This window comes from Vicia villosa, unplaced genomic scaffold (genome assembly GCF_029867415.1).
Source record: "Vicia villosa cultivar HV-30 ecotype Madison, WI unplaced genomic scaffold, Vvil1.0 ctg.000077F_1_1, whole genome shotgun sequence".
Classification (NCBI taxonomy): Eukaryota; Viridiplantae; Streptophyta; class Magnoliopsida; order Fabales; family Fabaceae; genus Vicia; species Vicia villosa.
The window spans coordinates 1,301,270-1,320,812 of record NW_026705001.1 but is presented as its reverse complement, the minus strand read 5'-3'; the positions used below and the strand labels follow the sequence as shown (position 1 = coordinate 1,320,812).

Here is a 19,543-nt window from a genome sequence, read left to right as displayed (position 1 = left end):
ATTGTTCATCTATTCTTTTATAATGAATTTCTTTATTAATAAAATTAATTTGTTTTCTTTTTATATCTATTTGATTTACATGGAATATACTTTTTTCTTTAATGGAATTAAGATCCCTAATTTTTTGCTGATTTAAAAATTCAAATTTAATGGTTCTTCCTAGAGCATTTGTAGTTATTGCGGTATCGCTAACAGTAAAAGGATATAATAAGGTTAGAAATGGTGTTCCCAGTATAATAGTTTCATGAATATTCTTTACTAATAAAAATGAAGTTTTATAACATATTTGATCTTTGCAGATCTTAGCACTAGGTAATTTATAAGAAACCTGTAATTTACTACCATTTGCTCCTCGCAATGATTCTTTTGTTTTTTCATAAAACTGAGTTGGGATTAATCCTTCTTGAATACAATTTAAATCTGCTCCAGAATCAATTAACGCAATTAGTTCATAAGTTTGATTTTGAACATTTAGTTGTACTCTTGTATACCATTTATGGGATATAATCCTAGCAATATTATCTATGTAATTCTCAGAATTATTAGTATCTGATATTGAAGGACTCTCAGTTGGTCTACTCTTTTGTTCTTGACTAATAATAAAATTTCCTTGTAGCTCTAATAATTTTAATTCTAGATTATCTGCACGTTCTTTTAGATATCTAATTTCAGTCTTTAATATTTTTATTTCGTTATTTAAATCGTTAATAGTAATTGTTTTAGGTGGTTCAAACATTTTCATAATATCTTTAAATTCTATTTTATGAATGTCATTTTTATGAACATCATTATCATTAATAATATCTTTTATCTGACGCATGAAAGCTTCTTTACTTTCAGAGTCTTGCATTTTATCTAATATGGTGATTAATGTATTTGCTTGACTATTTGTAAGGACATTAATTCTTTTTGAACAATTGTTACAACTACAAAAATCTAACCCAAAACATTCATCAGAATCAGAGGCAGCTTCTTCTGAATTGTTTAATTGATTCACATCATCATAAGCTGATTCATAAGAGGATTCTTCGGAAGACGAAGAATCCCCATTGTTTAGCATAATATTTTAAAGTGTTAATAAGACTTTCTTTTAATTCATCAGAAATATCTAAATTGCCGATTTGATTGATTTTTTCTTTAACATTACATTTATTAGAGTAATGACCAAACCGACCACATTTAAAACATTTTACATCTTTGTCTTTGTTATAAGATTTCTTAAAAATTCTTTTATTCTATGGTTTCTTACCATGATTTCTCTTGTACGGCTTGTTATAAAATTCTTGATTATCTTTTCTATAATGTTTTTTATGGTAATGAGAGTTTTTCCTTTTATAACTAATTTGCTTTTTACCTTTGGGGTTACTGGGAGCCCTTATAGGGGCAACTCCATATTGTTCACAAAATGTTCCCATTTCGCGCTTTCTATTCATTTTTTCATTTTTAATTTTATTTTGTATTTTATAATCAGTACATATTTGTATACCTGTTTCTATTATATAATTGGAAATTTCTCCCATAGACAAAGAATTGGAGGGAACAGTCCCATTACAATTTTGTTTAATATTGGTTTTAACTTTTTCAGCGAATAATCTAGGTAAGTCACTAATAAATCTCTCTTTCCAATAATCCGTCGCTCCGTCTGATCTAAGGCAGAGTTTAGAAAGAAACGTGTCTTTATACCAACGATAATCAGACATGGTTGGGAAATAAAGGTTCATTAATTGATCAGAGGCTCTTTGGTGAAGTTTTAAAGGTTCTCCTACAAAGAATTTAGTAATTGCATAAAGGAGGGTTGTTACACAATTTTCTTCATTATTCTCTCCTTTGACTGCCATATCAATTTTTAACTTATCATTTGGGGCAATGATGTTATCCCACCAACCTTTTAATTGACCAGTAAAGCCCATGACTATCATGTCTTTGGTCTTCTTATCGCTATTTCTTCTAATTTTAAAAGCTGTAGCAGCCATTGTCATTTGTTGAATGGTATCTAGAATTTGTTGCTCTGAAGCACCATCTATATTCCATTCAACTATAGATTCTCCAGAATAGCTATCTCCTACAAAACTACTTCTTTCTTCAAATTGCAAATCAGCAAATGAAGGTCTAGGATAATAATTTCTAGTTTTTGGCCTAGGGCCTTTGTTTCCCAATTTATTTAATGTACTACTACTTTCTCCTTCGTGAGAAAGGGTGTGTAATGTAGATGCGGATCCTAAATTTAAACCATTTAATCTTTTGATTAATTCATTAATTTTCTCATCAGACTCTTGTCCTAACAGCATACCTTGTAGTTTTTCTTTTGAGGGAATATCATAATGATATATGGGTCTAGTAGGATCAAGTGTGTTGGAAGGTATATCAATAGTATGAGGAATAGACTCCTCAATTCTTTCTAATTGTTTTGACATAGTACTTAAAATTTGGTTGGTAAAGTTAAGTTGACTATGAACGTTATTAATATCTTTTCTAGTTTCATCAGGACGTATAATGGTTTTAAAAGGAGATGCTTCTATCTCAACATTTTCTTTCGGTGGTGTTATTTTAATAGCTTCTAAAGGTGGGTGTATAGAGCTAATAGTTTCTTTTTTAATTTTTTTCCACTGAGTAGTAATTCTAGTGTTAACATCTAAAAACATCTTATTAGCGTATGGATTTTTAATTTTTTCTTCTAAACAGTATAATTCAAACCAAGTAAAGAAATATGTATTAATTTCATGATAACTTAAAAATTCATAAAATTTTTCTAAATATACTTTTGTTAATGTTTTATCAAAAGAAGAGAAATACCAATCTCTTTTTTCTTTATTAAAAGCTGAGTTAAACTCATTTCTAATCCATGTTTTATCTATAATAAATGGATCTTCTCTAGTTAAGGTACCTAAAACTTGTGAAGCAGTAGGTGAAGGTGATCTAGAGGTTTCTTCTTGATAAATTGGGATAGGAACATCAAGATTGAAATCCACACCAGCTAAATTAATTCTAATGGTGGAATCGGTTGATCGTCTAGCAGCTGAAAGCCTGGCGCTAGAAGAGGCACTAACACTACTCGAAGCATAGTATCGGTGGGATTGACTCCTATTCATTCTAATTCTAACCGATCCATCAATATCTTGAATAACATCTCTAATGGTTCTAGCTTCTATCTTGTCAGTTTTAACAACATCTCTTAATATCCATTCCTCTGGAAGTTTATCTATTATATCAGAAGCAGTTAATATTTTTGGGGTCATAACATTTGCTTTACTCAAATTTGCTTCTATAATACAAGTCTCGTTTCTAGGGGTTGATCTTAGAGATTTAAAATCATAATTAACCTTTGATATTTTTGTAGGTTATCCTACTAATGACATCTATGTTAGCAACTTCAGGATTAAAAGTGTCTCCAAGAGTTTGAACATAGATAACTAAAGAGCTTGGAGTAAACTCATTGGATAAGCTCATACTAAAGTTGGGATGGCAATTAAAATAAACTGGACCATCATTTAAGTTTGACTCAACTACAGCTATAGTTGAATTATGAAAATCTTTTATTCTAGTATCTCGTAATATTAGAAGGATTGGAGTATTCAAACCTAATTTATGTAGAGGTTTTATAGCCACTTGTATTAATCCTAAGTTTATGTACTTGTAACCTTCACGGTGATGATTTTCTAATAAGTTTTTATTCAATAAGTTTATAGTTTCATACTTATTAGTGATAGAAGTTGCAGATTCAGTTGTATGAATAATCTTTTTAATATTAAGCTCGAAGGTACTAATCTTATAAATCTCTTTTAATTTAATTTCTGGCATAGACCAGTTAGCTAAACGACTTTCCATTTCTTGAATTTCTAATTCATGCTTATGGAAATTATCTTGATTTAATTCATAATTGGTACTACTAGAGGACGCAGGACATAAAACTCGATTATTAGTGCTTCTACGACTGCTAATTCCTAACTCGCTTAAAGCCCTTAAGATTTGTGACATGATTCAATACCAATTATTTTACAAGAAGACTTTTTAAAACAGACAAGTATCTAAAAGTCACTAGATTTCTTCTTAACTCTCTCTCTCTCTCACCCCCTTATAGTTTGTTTCTCGGACTGTAACTACAATGAGCTAAACCAACGGTTTTACGGCCTCGACACACGGGACTAACGACCAGGACCACTCACTACCAGCAGGTACACTAACAAGATTCAAAGGTCAGGGTTAAAGAGTGGAGCAAATAAGAAATATGTAACTTTAAAATACTAAATATGTTTTCAAAAACTCCTTTTTTAATAATTGTATTAAACCACTATATCAGCTCCTTTTCAGGCTCTGACACACACACACACACACACACACACACACACACACACACACACACACACACACACACACACACACACACACACACATACACACACACATATATATATATATATATATATATATATATATATTCGAAAACACGCTAACTTATAATCATAAAATTTTGAGTACTATTTAATTTGTGGTTTAAAGTATGATAATGATCAAATTAATGTTAAATGATATTTGAAATATTATCATGTATTCATAACTTTTTTTTAATAATAAAAAAAATAGTTTTTCTTTATGGTATTCTAGTATTTTTTTTTTAAAAACTAAAATTAAATGTTTGTGAATTTTATAAAAGATGAGTAATTTTTATAGATTTACTCAATAAATATTAAATCAATTAAATCGATCTAATTTATCTCTCAGGAGAATTGCTAGCAACACTCTCTTTTAAACACTCTCTCAAGCAATCATTTTTTTATTGGTTGAAACATGTGCGGATCCCCCTCACTTTGAAAATAGGTCTCGCATAAAATAGTAGAACTCACACATGTTTCAACCAATAAAAGAGAAAGTATTTGAGAGAGTGTTCAAAAGAGAGTGTTGTTAACATTTCTAATTTGTCAGACATAATCGAATCTATCAAAACTCACAATTATATTGGTCAAAATTATATCTTAAAAATGAAACTGCTACTTACATTAGATTTAAGTTTTTGATCCAAGATCGGTCGAACCCGACCGATCGTCCAACCCTGTGTAGTTACTAGTTTGTACAATATAGTAACTTAAAAATTAAATTATTTCACCTCAATTGTCAAGTACAATTACTATGGAGTTGAATTATCCGTGATTTCGGAACAAGTGGACATTACCTCATCCCATTACGCATTGAAAGGTGGCTTCATTCAATCGTCCTATAAAAGTCAGAGCCAATTCACATGACAGGATCTTTTCGCCTCGGTGTCATATCTTTCCAAAATATGAGTAAATATTTTCATTTTTTTATTTTACATTATTCTTCTTCACGAGCAGAGATCATGTGCAATTTACGACACCCTTCACATGAAAGGTGGGAGCTACTATAGTACCATGCTTCATAAATAAATCACCTAAAAAAAACTAAAGTAACTTTCATGAAATTGTATTAGATAACACCAAATAACCTCTATTTTGAATAAGTCAATTTTATCATGAAATTGTCCAAATAATCTAAAGTGATCGATTTTTTATTACATAAATCATGATAAAATATCGATAATTTTTATTAAAAAATATCTAAACCCTATTATTTTGCATAAATAGTAAAAAGTAATTTGCAATATTCATATTATTATTTTGCATAAATAGTAAAAAGTAATTTTCAATAGTTCAATATACAAGTGACAAATCCCCCATTAAAGCTTGCTCCGCAAAAACATTTAAAATAAATTAAACGATACGGGACAAAATAATTGAAAATGCAAGACTAAAACCTTGATTCTCCTAAAAAAAATGGTGGGGCGGAGAGACTTGAGTAAATTGTATCCCTAAAAATTATGATGATAACTACACCCTTAAAGAATCAGGACGGACACATTAGAGAATGTGAATCTAAAATTTTGGTCTACCAAACTGCAATCAGAACAGATATGTCAGACAAACGAACTTGTTATCCAATTACAAAAGCCCGAGTACAAATCTAACGACGTCTAATTTTATTATATTTAAATAATAAAATTATGACCATTAGACTACTCTAGAAGGAAATAAAAAAACACAGTGATTTCCAAAGTAGATATTAGAAAAAGTATGTTCTTTGGCAATGGTTACAAGTTGGCTATTTAGCTCGTGAAGATAGAAAAACAGAGGAAGAGATGAACTAGAAGCATTAACATTGCAACAAAATAACCGTGATTTCAATTGCATTGGTGGAACAATTTCCTTGTCACCTCATGCAACATTAACTTTTTACCTGACTAATACAACCATACATAGAAGTTTATTGAAAGGATTAGAGACTAAAAGAAAACTGTTACTTTCTTCTCTCTTTTTCTTCTTTTACTTTTTTTTCCATCTTACATAACAAAACAAAGGTAATGCATGTAATCAAGGCCTGCCACTTATGGACTTTGACCTGAAAATGGGTACATACACCATCTGGATATTTTTAATCAACTATTTACACGAATGATGACAACTTATATCCACTCATATATGTGTAGCTCACACTTTGCGTAGCTCACATTCATAGTAATCTAGTTTTATCTTTCCAAATGGTACAAGTTTAGCACTTTGTCACACATGTAACACAAGTACAACAAATATTAAAGATGTCCACTTAACACTTCCAAGACAACCTGCAGAAGCTGCAAAAAAACAAGATATCAGTGCACAATAAATAATAATAAAAAAGAAATATGTACAAAAAGATGAGATAAAAAATAAACCAAACTTCATTAAGCTAACTACTTATAAATTCATTCATAAACTGAGTAACCACTATCCACAACCAGTTTTAATATTAGTAATAGATAATGAATGTTATAAATGCAAGTGCAAAAAAATTGTAAAAGAAGTTGCCTCTATTTTGTGACTGACAAGTAATTAAAGCATTAGCATTGAACAAAAACTACTTTTATATCATTAAGCTTACTCACATGGTGATATTGATGGCCCATGAAACTGTGTGCTCGGTTGTTCTGCAGCAGGGCCGCTCTTAGGTGGAGGCTCAGCATGAGCAAAAGCTACATTTGGCAAAGGACTCAAAGCAGGTACTGAATGAGAGGTATGTGTAGGGGGAGGGGGTTCAACCTGTGGTGTTGGTGATGAAATAGGAACATGGTGATGATGTTCAATGCTAGGGGCGACGGCAGGTGTTAGATAAGTATGTCTCCCAGCATTACGCCTAGACCTTTTTCTACGCTCAAATGGACAATCAGGAGGATGAGCTTGAGAACTTTTCTGAGGTGTAGGTGCACTTTTTGTAGCAGGGGGGGAAGCAACTTCAGGTGGAGCTACCCCCTCCCAGGGATTATGTGCAGGTGCAGGTATAGGAGAAGTTGCAGGAGTTAGATGGGTATCATGATGGTGGTGATGGTGATGATGATGGTGATGGTGGTGATGATGGTGTGAGGAATGAGGCACAGGAGCAGGAGCAGGTGATCTCGCGGAGCGAGTATCGCTGCCGTTAAGGGAGTGCTGCAAGATGGTTGAGAGTCTGACTTGCTTAACCCTACCAAATTCAGTGTTATTCAAGCCAAGATTATGAGGTCCCATGATGGTTTGCGCCAATTGCTTTAGCCTCTGTTTGGATGGAGGAATCCCAACCGCAAGTAGAACCGAGGATTGAATAATCGTGGGAGCATCTACTGTTGAACCTTCAGAATTTGATAAGACGACTTGCAAGTTCTGCAACCAACCGGTAAACCCAATCAATATCAGAACGGCATAGCCTATGATTAACATATAAGTGGTATCTTGCGCAAGAGTAATGCTAAATACACGGGTACTTGACAAGGGTAATTTAATAAAAATATTATTGTCTCTTTTTCATTTATATATTTTTCTTATTATGTGTGAAGTGATCAATTATTGTGAGACAGAGGCCGTAACATAGAATCAGAATTGAAAGTTGAACTCAAATGTATAAAAAACAAAGTACAAATGAAAAAATGATTATAATAAAGAACATACCATAGAAACAATAAGAAAAGAAAGAAGTTCGACAAACCTCATAGGATGTCAGATGTAATCCAGACTTTAGCTGATCTGTCAGCTCATTGAAATTTCTTTGTATTTGATAAATGGGAAAATTCAAAGAAAAGTTGAATTTTGTTTGCACTCTCTGCAAAGGAAATGCATTCTGTTGTGGAATTATAGTAATTCCTCCTTTGAATTTCAGCACTTCAAAAAAGGAGGGATCTCCAAATGAAGTGAGCTGCAGATCTGATTGGTGAATTACCAGGGATGTAAATAATGATCTTATCAAACTTATGGAGGCAGAAGACGTTTCTGAGTATTCACCACCATCAGGATCGACTGCAAATACCACTTTTGTCTTGTTTAGCTGAGATAACTGGTCTAGAGACAAGATGTTCACCTGAATTTTTTTAAAGAAAAAAAGAGAATGACATCAATATGTGAATATTAAGATAGGGCATTAAAGGAAACTACTAAGAGAGAGGTGTACTGTTGTAGTAGAGGGAGCTTCTATCTCCTCAAAAATTTCCCTTGCAAGCTGCAATTTGTTATCTTCTAGCACAGTGACCGGCTTATTAACAATAAAGCTTGCAACGATATCATGACCTGCAAAATTAATAAAATTATCATTGAGCAAGTAGATTTTATAAATTGTCATTATTATTGAAAGAGCTTGATTTTTTCAGTATTTGTTGGTATAGTCAAAGTCAACCTCTTTTAGTGGTGTGGCAAACTGGCAATGTACAACTAAGTGATAGAACTTTAACACTACGGCGGGTCAAAATTTATTCATGAATGAGACATATAGGAGCATACAAGTATTTAGAAAATTCAGTAAATTAGTTTAAATTTGGTGCTGACAACATGTGAGGAGACACTGAATTTGTTTATTCTAGAGTACGGAATAGAAATTGAATAATGAGTTTTAAAGTATAATGTTATGCAGAGCCACAATACAAGATTCATATTATTAAGGAACTACAGTTATCCCAATTACCAACAGCTTCATCTAATATTGAAACTGAATAACCAAATTTCCAGTTGCCGCTTGTTGATTGTCCCTATCTCCACAACTCCTTTTAATGTTACACGACTTAATATTGCTATTTCATTTCGTCGCTTAAGCTCTTGTTATTCTTCAAGCAATCACTTACAATTTATAATATGCTAATCCCTAAATTTGTAAGAGAAATTGTGTGGCAGTTGGACATAGAATCTCCAATGGTTAAAAAGTGTGCTGAGTGCAACAGACTTATACGAGGTAGAAGTTTGTAATGAATGGAATATCAATGAGAGCTAACTAGTGGCCGGGCATATGGTATCGCATTGCCGTGGCAATTCGATGGGCATAATATTGAAAAACTTTCTCATCAAACATAAAGCTTTAAAATTTTAACATTACAGGATTTAAGTTTGATTTCTCATTCCCAGCTCAATCACAGCTCCCTCCATACGAGGTCCAGGAAAGGCCAGATCCAATATCATTATCTATCTATTGTAGATAGTCTTACTTTGCACAACTCAATCTGTGGCCTTCTAATCACATGAATTGTTGCCTCAAGACTGATAAGTATTCAATCCCTTGGGGAAGAACCAGGTCAGTTAGATACTCCACCAAGCATCTCATATTACTTGATGATCACCCCATAATACCCAAGTCTCTATCATAGCACCGCTCAGAAAGCCAATGCCTCAGCTGCTACAGTGTCTACAACGCTTCACCAATCATCTCAAACTACTCAATGTTTAACTTGAGCACCCCACTATACCCAAGTCTCTATCATCTCTTCATAATACCACTTATCTAAATTCTTGCGCATTAGCCAAGAGAGTCTTACAAAAGGGGCCAGAGTTACAATAAGTAATATCAACTCAATTTGCTAGAGATAGCCTAATGCTACACCAAAATTGCAATATTTCTAAGATAGACCACAAACTAGTCAGCTGATTCATGTCAGAAGTTAAAAACTCTGTCTCACACTCTAAAACAAGAAAACTATTTTATTCATAGGAGCTTGTAATAAGAATATAAGATAGAGAATCTATTTCTTGTTTATCATTTATACCAATATTTATTTTAAATATCCTATAAGTATAAAAATGTTAAAACTAGGCAATGCAATCCCAAAACAACTTTCAAAACAGCAAAATCAAAATCATCAAAACTTACTAAAAATAGGTATTTTGAAAGTAATTACCAAAATAGAAAAAAAAAATTTAAAATAACATGATCCTACAAACAAGGTTACCTCTTTAATTAGCTAATAAACAAAACTACCATAGTAAAAAAAATCATTAATACTTAAATTATCCAATTAATAATCACTTCAAAAGCAAAATTATTAATAAGATTATCCCTAATTAAACGGAATTAAAAAAATTTAAATTAACGAAAAAAAATTCAAACTTTAATGCTTGCAAAACCAAAAACAGAAACAGATCTACTAGTAAATCTACAAAACAATGCAGCCGGCGACAAATCCAAAAAAGAGGGCTAAAAATAGCATAAAATTGAAGAGAAAAAAAACGAACCTTTATATTTGGAATCATCGTGTAGATTCTTGTGATCTGCGAATCGAAGAAACGGTGGCAACCAGAACAGAGCAGAGAGGAACAAAGCAAGAGAGAAGAGGAAAACGAGAATGCATCTGAAGCCAACGAGTTTCTGAATCTGAGAACAACAACACCGCCGACACTCGGTTTCCGCATTCTGCGGTCGATCCGATGAGGTGGCGCCACGTGGCAGGTGTTGTTCTTCTTCGGATTTTCCCATTGGAAGTACAATGCAGTGGAAGTGGGAGAGGAAGTTCAGTGGTCATTCTCTTGGGGCGTGTTTGGTGAACCCATTTGAGAATACACTGAGAAAGTGTTAGTGAGAAAAGTGATTATTTTGTTGGAGAATTTTGTTTGATTTTGGGTTGGGAAGAGGAAAAAATAGAGAAATGTTTAGGGTTTGAAAGAGGAAAGGAAGAGATAGTGAAGTAACTCGTGCTGCAAGATTAACAACAAGTGTCATTTTCTTTTGGAGAGACAATGCTTTTATTCATTTTTGCTTTTTGTTTTTTATTTTTTGAATGGTAAGAAAATATGTTTTATTTTTAGGAATCAATTTTTTTGTCATTGTGTAGAGTACTACTAATAGTTCTTATAATTAAGGGTTTATTCGATTATCACCGATTTCAAGAATCAGAGAATATTTAGGTGAGTCGAACTCCGAAGACTCATTCAAGTCAGGATAGATTTTAAGAGTTAATAAACCATTATAAAAATACTTATCGGTCATCCGTTAAAAATAAAATTCACATTTATCGAGTACTGTAAAATTTAAATTCAGATAATATTTATATATTTATTATAATATGTTTATTTTCAAAGTCTTTGAATTTAAAAAAAAAAAAAAGTAGAGATTGTTATTAATTGTGGAAGTGTCCACTAGCATGGCACTAAGGTGAAAAAATTAAATAAAAAGAAGAACGCATTGTGTGGTGTCATGTGGAGGAAAGTATTTGTGGGGTGGTGGTGAGGTAAGGTTTGATGAGTTTGACTCTTTTGCTAAGTTGAAAAGCACCCGCACCCTCATTTTATATTTATCATGCTTTGCTTGTTGTAAAGGATAGTATCAAGAAGTGATTTACTACTAAAAAATAAAAGCGATTTCAAGTGTTCTTACATATTTATATTTATTAGCAAGAACATGTTCTTATATTTATAACAAAACAATAAATGTTAATTGTTTATATTAGAGGCGAGAACAAATTTTACCAATAGGAATTTACCACAAGTCAAAATTAGTATTTTTAAATAGAGAAGGTTAAAAATTTAGAGAGACTCTTAATTCATCTTTTGGTCTCTTATGCACTGTGAGCGTTGCCAAAAATACTCTCTACTTTTATATACTTTTATATATATGTATCTTCAAAAGTATTTTTTTTTAAAGCGCATTTGTTTCGTAGATGCACTTACGAAATTCTTTCAGTTATGCATCTACGAAAGCATTTGATATTAAACACGCGATAGACTGCTTCTCCTCTCTCATTCGCACACTTTTCATCTTCTACTCTCTTAATATCTCTCAACCTCAAAAATCAAACTTCCACCAAACCACCTTCAAATCTCTCGAGTTCGATGGTGAACGTCAACATCAAAAATCAACACATTCCAACAACTTCAAAATTCAATTTAATCTCTAAGTTTTTGAATTTTCGAGTTTTCGAGTTATTTTCGAGTATTTCTCGTAATAGAGTTTGAATACACTTTTAGGTGTATAAATCATTAGTTAGTTTTAGAAACATAGTTTAGAGATAATGTAGGTATATTTTGATGAGGAAAATGGACGATCAAGCCACCAAAATGGGGGTTTTAGTGGTTGGAACGGTGACAAAGGTCATTGTTGAGTTTTTGAAGTTTCAGAGCATTTTGTAGGTGCATCTACGAAACAATTGAAACGTTAGGTAGTTCTATAGATGCACCTACGGAACAACCCTAGTTTTTTGAAATGTTGGGTGCTTTTGTATATACATCTACGAAAGACTTCCATATTTGAACTTATGGAGTTAAATTTGATTTGTTTTCCTTTTCTTTTAATAAGTTAATTGTATCTAACTCGACTTTATTTCTAATATAATGCATACATTATGATCGACCAGTCAGACCGACTTATACGTGAGAGTGTTGCACAGCATGCCTCCGTACGACGTGCACGGATACAGGTAGTCTCACATGTGATGGATGGATCTGTCATTCCAACAGATGTACCTGACGCCTCTGCTCCAGCAGAGGTAATACAATTTTCATACTACCTATATACACAAGTAATACAACTATTCCATGGTTAACTTCCTTCATGGGTAAGTTTCCTTGATTATTTTGTAGGCTCGTCGTATAATCCTTTTCCATTTGGTCCTTCTGCTTTTTTTCCTAGTCTTTCTTCCTTGGTTTTAACAACAACTTCATCATCCTTGAGAGCAACATTACGATTATCCTTCATAATGCTCTTCATGTTTGCATTAAATGTGTTACTTGGTGTCGCTACCGCGAAAATCAACAGATTATGATCCGTAAACAACAGCACTAGAAGTAAGAAACCTGACAACTTCGCGAGCGAGCTAGCATTAAGCAACAAGCAAAAAGACAGCAATCTGATATACCGCGTAGTTAAGCAAGCATCGACGTCGTGAAATAAATCATGCGTTGATATGTGCGTCGAGCACAAACATACAATACACCTGCAAGGGAAACAAATAATCCAAGCAAACAGGTATAAAGTAATACACGCGTCTCAAGAGCGAGAACGCGAATCAGAGAAAAATAACACTGTCTCCCGCAAATAAAGCGGAACACGAATGAATGAACATCAACCGGGAATTGCCTTCAAAATGCCTTGCATACTAGCGCACACGTTAGAGATAACAAAAAGCCATAATCGGAATTGCGTTAATGCATTATAAAGCTAAATTGAAAATGAATAACGGAATAAGAAACGAAAAATAAGAGAAAGAAGCCTCTGATGGGGCAACAATTACATGGGTACAAAAACACATACAAAACATATCACACATGCACTAACATCACGATAAGTATTCACAAGCGAACAAACACGAGTACAAACGCAATACATGACTTTAAACGCACAAATTAGGTGTTAAACACGCTATTAAGCATAAAAGAAGCAACAAACAAGAAATAGGAGTGAAATGACACACAAATACCAACCAAATATGAATACAAGATAAATGGAAATTAAAGAAGTTATTTACATGTCAATCGGATCAAAGAAACATTAAAATCGGGACAATTGGTCAAAAATTAAACTTGTCGAAATTAAACGAAATTTACACGGTAGCCTACAAACATGCGAAGGAACTCAAATATGCGATCGGGTTTTATTAAATCGGCCCGGAAGCACGAATTTCGAAATCAGATAGAAGCAAAATCGACAAAAAAAAGTCGGCTGAAACCGAAATAAAACCTCACCAACAGCTCGGGAAATATCATTTTACTTGAGAGACATTATTCACATTCGCAAAAACTCAAAACGGTTAAGATATGACATTTTTATCAAACCCAGTGTGATTACGCCTCTTACGAAAATTTGGGGAAAACATACATCACAAGCATGCACAATCAGCCAACAAACTTCATGTGTCAACACAAATCAAAGCACTTGAATTAATCGGCAACAAGCATCCACAATATAGCATAAGCAACAAAGAATTTTCTATGAATCTCAAGAGTTAGCACACAAAAATAACTATATTACCAACCACGATTAAGCACTGCACACGTGTTAAAAGGAATCCGAAACAAATTAGAAAGCATCCAAAAAATTAGGAAATAAAGCGCACAAGAAACATGTCAACGGTTCCACGGAAAACTATTCAGTTCGGCTAAATTTCGCTTTAAACGGTAATTTTCACACACAGTATAGCAGTGGTAAAAACAAAGCAAAACTTATCTGAGAAACTCGATTTTCATTAAGTAAAGTCGGAAAAACTCAACACGGATCAAAAGTTATAGCAAAAATAAGATTCTAGCATGTGTCGGACTTTAACAAGCATTTTGATAAACACTTAGAGTACATAGTTTTAAATAACAATTATTCTTCACCAATTATCATTAACAACACCAATTAATTTAATATCAAAATCAATTAACAACAAACATTCAACTCAATTTTCAATATCAACATTAATTTCCATAATTCAAAAACACAACAATTAAGTTCAATTAAAGTTCAAGAACAACTAGTGGGAAACTCGTGCGTCCGCACGGGTTCTGGTGTGGACCGCGTATATGTCACCAGTTTATTATGAGAAATCCAACAAATTGGATAATATTAAAATATTATTGGGAAAAAAAATAGACTGCTAAATAATTGCATAGCTTTTAAAAATTTCTATTGTTAAGAAATCTCAATTGTGAAAAACTATTAAACATGCATATAATAAAAGATCGTCACATGTTGTTTCCATAACAATGAAAACCAAAATCAAATCATACAAACATGCACCGATCATATTTATAACACAATTTGAAAACTTCATGTTTCATCAATATGCATATCGCAACAGAATAATAAATTCTCAAGCATTTCAATGATTACATCACATACTATAATCATCTACCAAAATCGTAATAACATTATCATCTCATTAAATGTCATATGAATCCCACAATAGGCAACATAGTCATCAACATAATATATCCAAAATACGTTGTCGAATACAATAGATAACAGTAATTCAAACATCCAAAACATGAGTTCAAATACCCCCTGTATTACATGATCAGAGCATTGACTCGCTACCTAAATCAAAATGAAATAATCAATAAGCTCCTCGACTAAATCCTCGTGCAAGCACGCTACTCGTCGAAACCTACACGATGTCACAATGAACATCATTCAAACAAAAGGGTGATAATTCACATCATAATGGATACATGTCTTATGAACAATGGAAATAGTACACTACAATTCAACAAATTCATCACACTTCATAATTAAATGAGTTTCACAATTATTGCACTTAACAAAACTTTTCAATTATCACATAAGCATACAATAATCCAAATATCACATAGCAAAATCAATACGACTCCAAATGCAACTAATGTGACTCAATGCAAATGGTACCACGTGTGTATCAAGCTCACCGCTCCCGATTCCATACTCAAGAACCAGAGTCACGCTTCCGATCCAGATAAGACCAAAGCCCTCAAAATATGAACACACAGTTCACCGCTTCCAATCCACATAAGGGACAATCACGCCTCTATTTCCACACAAGGATCAAAGTTAACCGGAGTTCCAACTCCCAATGAATGCATGCGCAACAATTCACAATATATGCAATTAAGATTATGACACAACCTTAATTATCCAAGCATATCACAACAATTCGCACAATTTGAATTATCCACCAAACATTGCACAACACCCATTTATTATTAAACAATCATTCACATATTATGTAATGATCACATATAACATATAGCATACAAGCCAATTCATGTATCCACCAATTCACATTATACATAATCAAAACACAAATTTCATATATAAGTTCATTTTCGATTCAAAATCTATCCAAACATTATTGAATAAATTATCAAAATACAAGGAAATATATCTTAAATCATAAGCATACAAGATCTCAAGCCGAAGAATAAAAAATCACAAAATTCCATGTCAGGCTGCGCTACACGCCCTGACTATCGCGCTACACGCACTCGGTTTGTAAAATGGTTCGGTCAGTTTCCAAGAGCGCGCTAAGAGCCCTTCCCCGTGCGACGCGCTCTCTGTGTTATTTTAAAAATAACAATTTTTTGACAACAGTTCCGAAAATCACTTTTATACAACCAAAGTTCATTCAAACAACAATTAATCATATGTATAAGGTTCCTAATCATGTTTTTGTTAATAGATTATCATTATAACATCATTAAACATGTTTAATTCACAAAATCTCATAGATTTGCACAAACCCTAACATAAAAATTATGAGGAATTTGAGAGACGAGAACTTAAACATTCAACTATTGCATATATATACCCATAATAATGAAGATTCTCCCCCTTACCTTAGGTTAAATCTCATTCTTCTTCTTCTTCTTATAGTTTCCTTCACTTTCTCCCTTTTTCTCTTTTTTCTCTTCTTTTGAGCTATCTCTTTCTCTTTACCAAATGAATGTGTTATGAGGCTAAACCTAACTCCTCTCACTATCTCTCACTAATTAGATGGGCTTAGTAACACTTACCCCCTGATTACTTCTATTTTAATTAATTAGATCCAATAGATATTTACCTCATTATTCTACTAATAATTCAAATAACCAATTAGCTTAATATCTCACAAATAAATAATTACCACACCAAGTAATAGTAAAATAATTATACTAATAATATACTAACTATTTAAATAAATAAAATAGAAAATCGAGATGTTACACCTATGGCTAGACCTAGCGAGCATGGTCTTTATATATTTGCTCTGGTTTGGTCTTTGCATGTTGAATCATAGTTTTCCATTCCTTTTTACTTGTTTCTAGATAATACATAATAGAAAAATTCAAACATGTATTTTCTCACTTTTCATAGATAAATTAGAGGGATTTGTATTAATTCCCTGTAAAATAAGTTAGTAAGTGTCGAAGTCTTTCACGTAAATTCAACACTTATCAATTTGTTGGTAATGGGGTCAGATATGGACAAGATCAAAAATTTGAAAATGCAAATTCCAAAAGAGTTTGACACTAAGGACTTAGGTCGTGCAAAAAGGATCATTGGTATGCAACTCAAAAGAGATAAGTAAAAGAGAAAGAAGTTTTTTAATCATCTAAAACATAATACATATATACACATTTGGAAAGTTATTTTCGCTTGTCTAAGGATCGATCACCTCTAACGAAGGAATAAAAAAATCCATGGTTAAAATTCTATATGCTTTAGTCATTGGAAGTCTGATGTACACAATGGTCTTTACAAGGCCAGTTATTGACCATTCAGTAGGAGTTGTTAACATGTTTATATCAAATTTAGGTAAAGCTCATTTGAAAGTGAAGGTGGAGAAAAACACAAGAAAGAGGGATTGAATTGTGTTCTTTATCAAATTAATTTCCCTTTCTTAAAATTCTTTTCTTTCTTTTAGTATCTCATCTTTTGGATATGCTTTTGATGTTGCGGAAGCATGATTGGAATGGAGTTGAATAACTAGCAAGATATTCAATTTAACTTCTTTATATTATCAGAACTTCTGACTTGTCTCAGTACAGTTCTGAAGACATTCTGCATGAATGTTTCGAGTTAAATGAAATGTGCAGAAATTAAAAGACACATTCATTTTTATCCTGGTTCACCTTCTGAATAAGGCTACCTCCAGTTCACCCTCCTCAGGTGATTTTCCTTTCAACAGAGGCCTTAATCCACTATAATCAAACTTGATTACAATTGCATGATCAACCGTCGTGACTAACAACCTGCACAGCTAACTACTGTGACTAACCCTGCACAAGCTACCCGCGAGTGACTAACCCTTAGACGACTGAACCGTTCAGTGATCTCAGCGAGATATAACGTTCATCAATCTAGTAACCTGCACAACCAACTGCTGTGACTAACAACCTGCACAAGCCAACTGCTTGTGACTAACCCTGCACAACCAAACTGTTGTGACTAACTTGCTGCACAAGCCAACTACTTGTGACTAACCCTGGAAAATAAACCGTTCAGTGATCTCCACAAGATATAACGTTTATTGACCTAGATCCCTCCAAGAGTCTAACCATATCTCAAGGACTTCTCAAGTATCCATATCAGAAGATACTCAAGGCACAACAATTCTATCAGAATTGTTCTTTTGGAGATTACAAATGTGCTTCTTAGTCAAGCAGATTTTCTCCTATTGTAAGTACATATGTTTATGACACACTGACTATAAGTCACTTCTGGTGCCTAAATAATCTATCAGAAGTTTCCTAAGATGTAACACAATACGAGCAACAACTATATGTGTTCTTATAAATAATTACAAGATATAATAAATATTCTTGTAGTCTTCTTTTCTTCAACTTCTGGATGAGATCTTCTTCTTTTTAAAGCAGGTTAAGAAAAACAACTCTTGTATTGATTGCTTCTTTCAGTTAGGTCTCTTCTTGTCAGAGTAAGGAGATTAGAGATTCGGCTTTTTGAAATTAATTCCTTCTTGTAAGACCATATTCTTTTCTTCTTCATAACCAGATATGGAGCAACAACTATATGTTGATTGCTTCTTGTGCGTAGATCTTCATCTTCTTCTTGAATACTAATCATGAAGCCTGTTACAGCTGATAACACATTTAATGATCGTAAACATGAAACACTATCGAACAACAACTCAGTGTGTTTCGTTTCTCTAGTTATTCAATGTGAGCAATATGCGGACTGATCAAGTATTTGTTTATCTTTCTTAAGTGTGTTTCAACTTCTCATTACTCCAATGGAGAATACACCATGACCTGCATATTTCTATTTTTCTCACTTAAGATTTTCTTCTCACTACAAGAAAATTGGCGGATTGCGACGGTTAATTTTGGCAGATTACGGCAGTTTCAACCGCCACGAATCGCAAGGCGCGACAGTTATGTAACTGTCGCAAAAACGTGTGTCGCCAGGGTGTATTGCGACGGTTGCTAAAACCGTCACTCCAACTGTCGTTATCAATCACGACGGGTATAGAACTGTTGTAAATTGCTAATAGCGACGGTTACAAACCGTCGTTAGTTTCAGTTTGAATTCTTTTATCAATTCTTGTTACGACATTTCAAAACCGTCGTGAATTGTATTTGGTGTTTCGTTTTATGCTGATTGCGACGGTTTTTAAACAGACTACGGAGGTTTAAAACCCCCGCTAAATTAATTATTTTTTAAAAAAATTAATATCTTTCTGATTGCACTCTCAAATAGATAATAAATTTAATATACGAACTTATTTAACTGAAACATGTGATATACAAAATTCAATAAAAATAAAGACAAACACTACTTAATATACATCAAAATTCAGAATTCAGAATTTCATGGTAAAAAATATTGA

General features: G+C 33.0%; 1 protein-coding gene across 1 annotated transcript; it reads right to left on the bottom strand.

Moving 5' to 3' along the window:
- Positions 1 to 6,185: 6,185 nt before the first annotated feature.
- On the bottom strand, positions 6,186 to 10,986 carry LOC131623719 (uncharacterized). Its single transcript, XM_058894741.1, has 5 exons — positions 10,506 to 10,986; positions 8,464 to 8,579; positions 8,005 to 8,373; positions 6,932 to 7,682; positions 6,186 to 6,640 (listed from the first exon to the last, which is right to left on the bottom strand). The coding sequence occupies exons 1-5, from the start codon at positions 10,744 to 10,746 to the stop codon at positions 6,570 to 6,572; spliced, it is 1,548 nt and encodes a 515-aa protein (XP_058750724.1). The 5' UTR covers positions 10,747 to 10,986; the 3' UTR covers positions 6,186 to 6,569.
- Positions 10,987 to 19,543: the final 8,557 nt, after the last annotated feature.

What these genes read in the sequence shown, in the direction of transcription:
- LOC131623719 (XM_058894741.1), bottom strand. Translation starts at nt 10,746, where the DNA reads ATGGGAAAATCCGAAGAAGAACAACACCTGCCACGTGGCGCCACCTCA. An exon ending in AAGCTCCCTCTACTACAACA is followed by an intron (nt 8,374 to 8,463) that starts GTACACCTCTCT and finishes AAAAAAATTCAG; the next exon opens with GTGAACATCTTGTCTCTAGA. An exon ending in TGGGCCATCAATATCACCAT is followed by an intron (nt 6,641 to 6,931) that starts GTGAGTAAGCTT and finishes GTTTTTTTGCAG; the next exon opens with CTTCTGCAGGTTGTCTTGGA.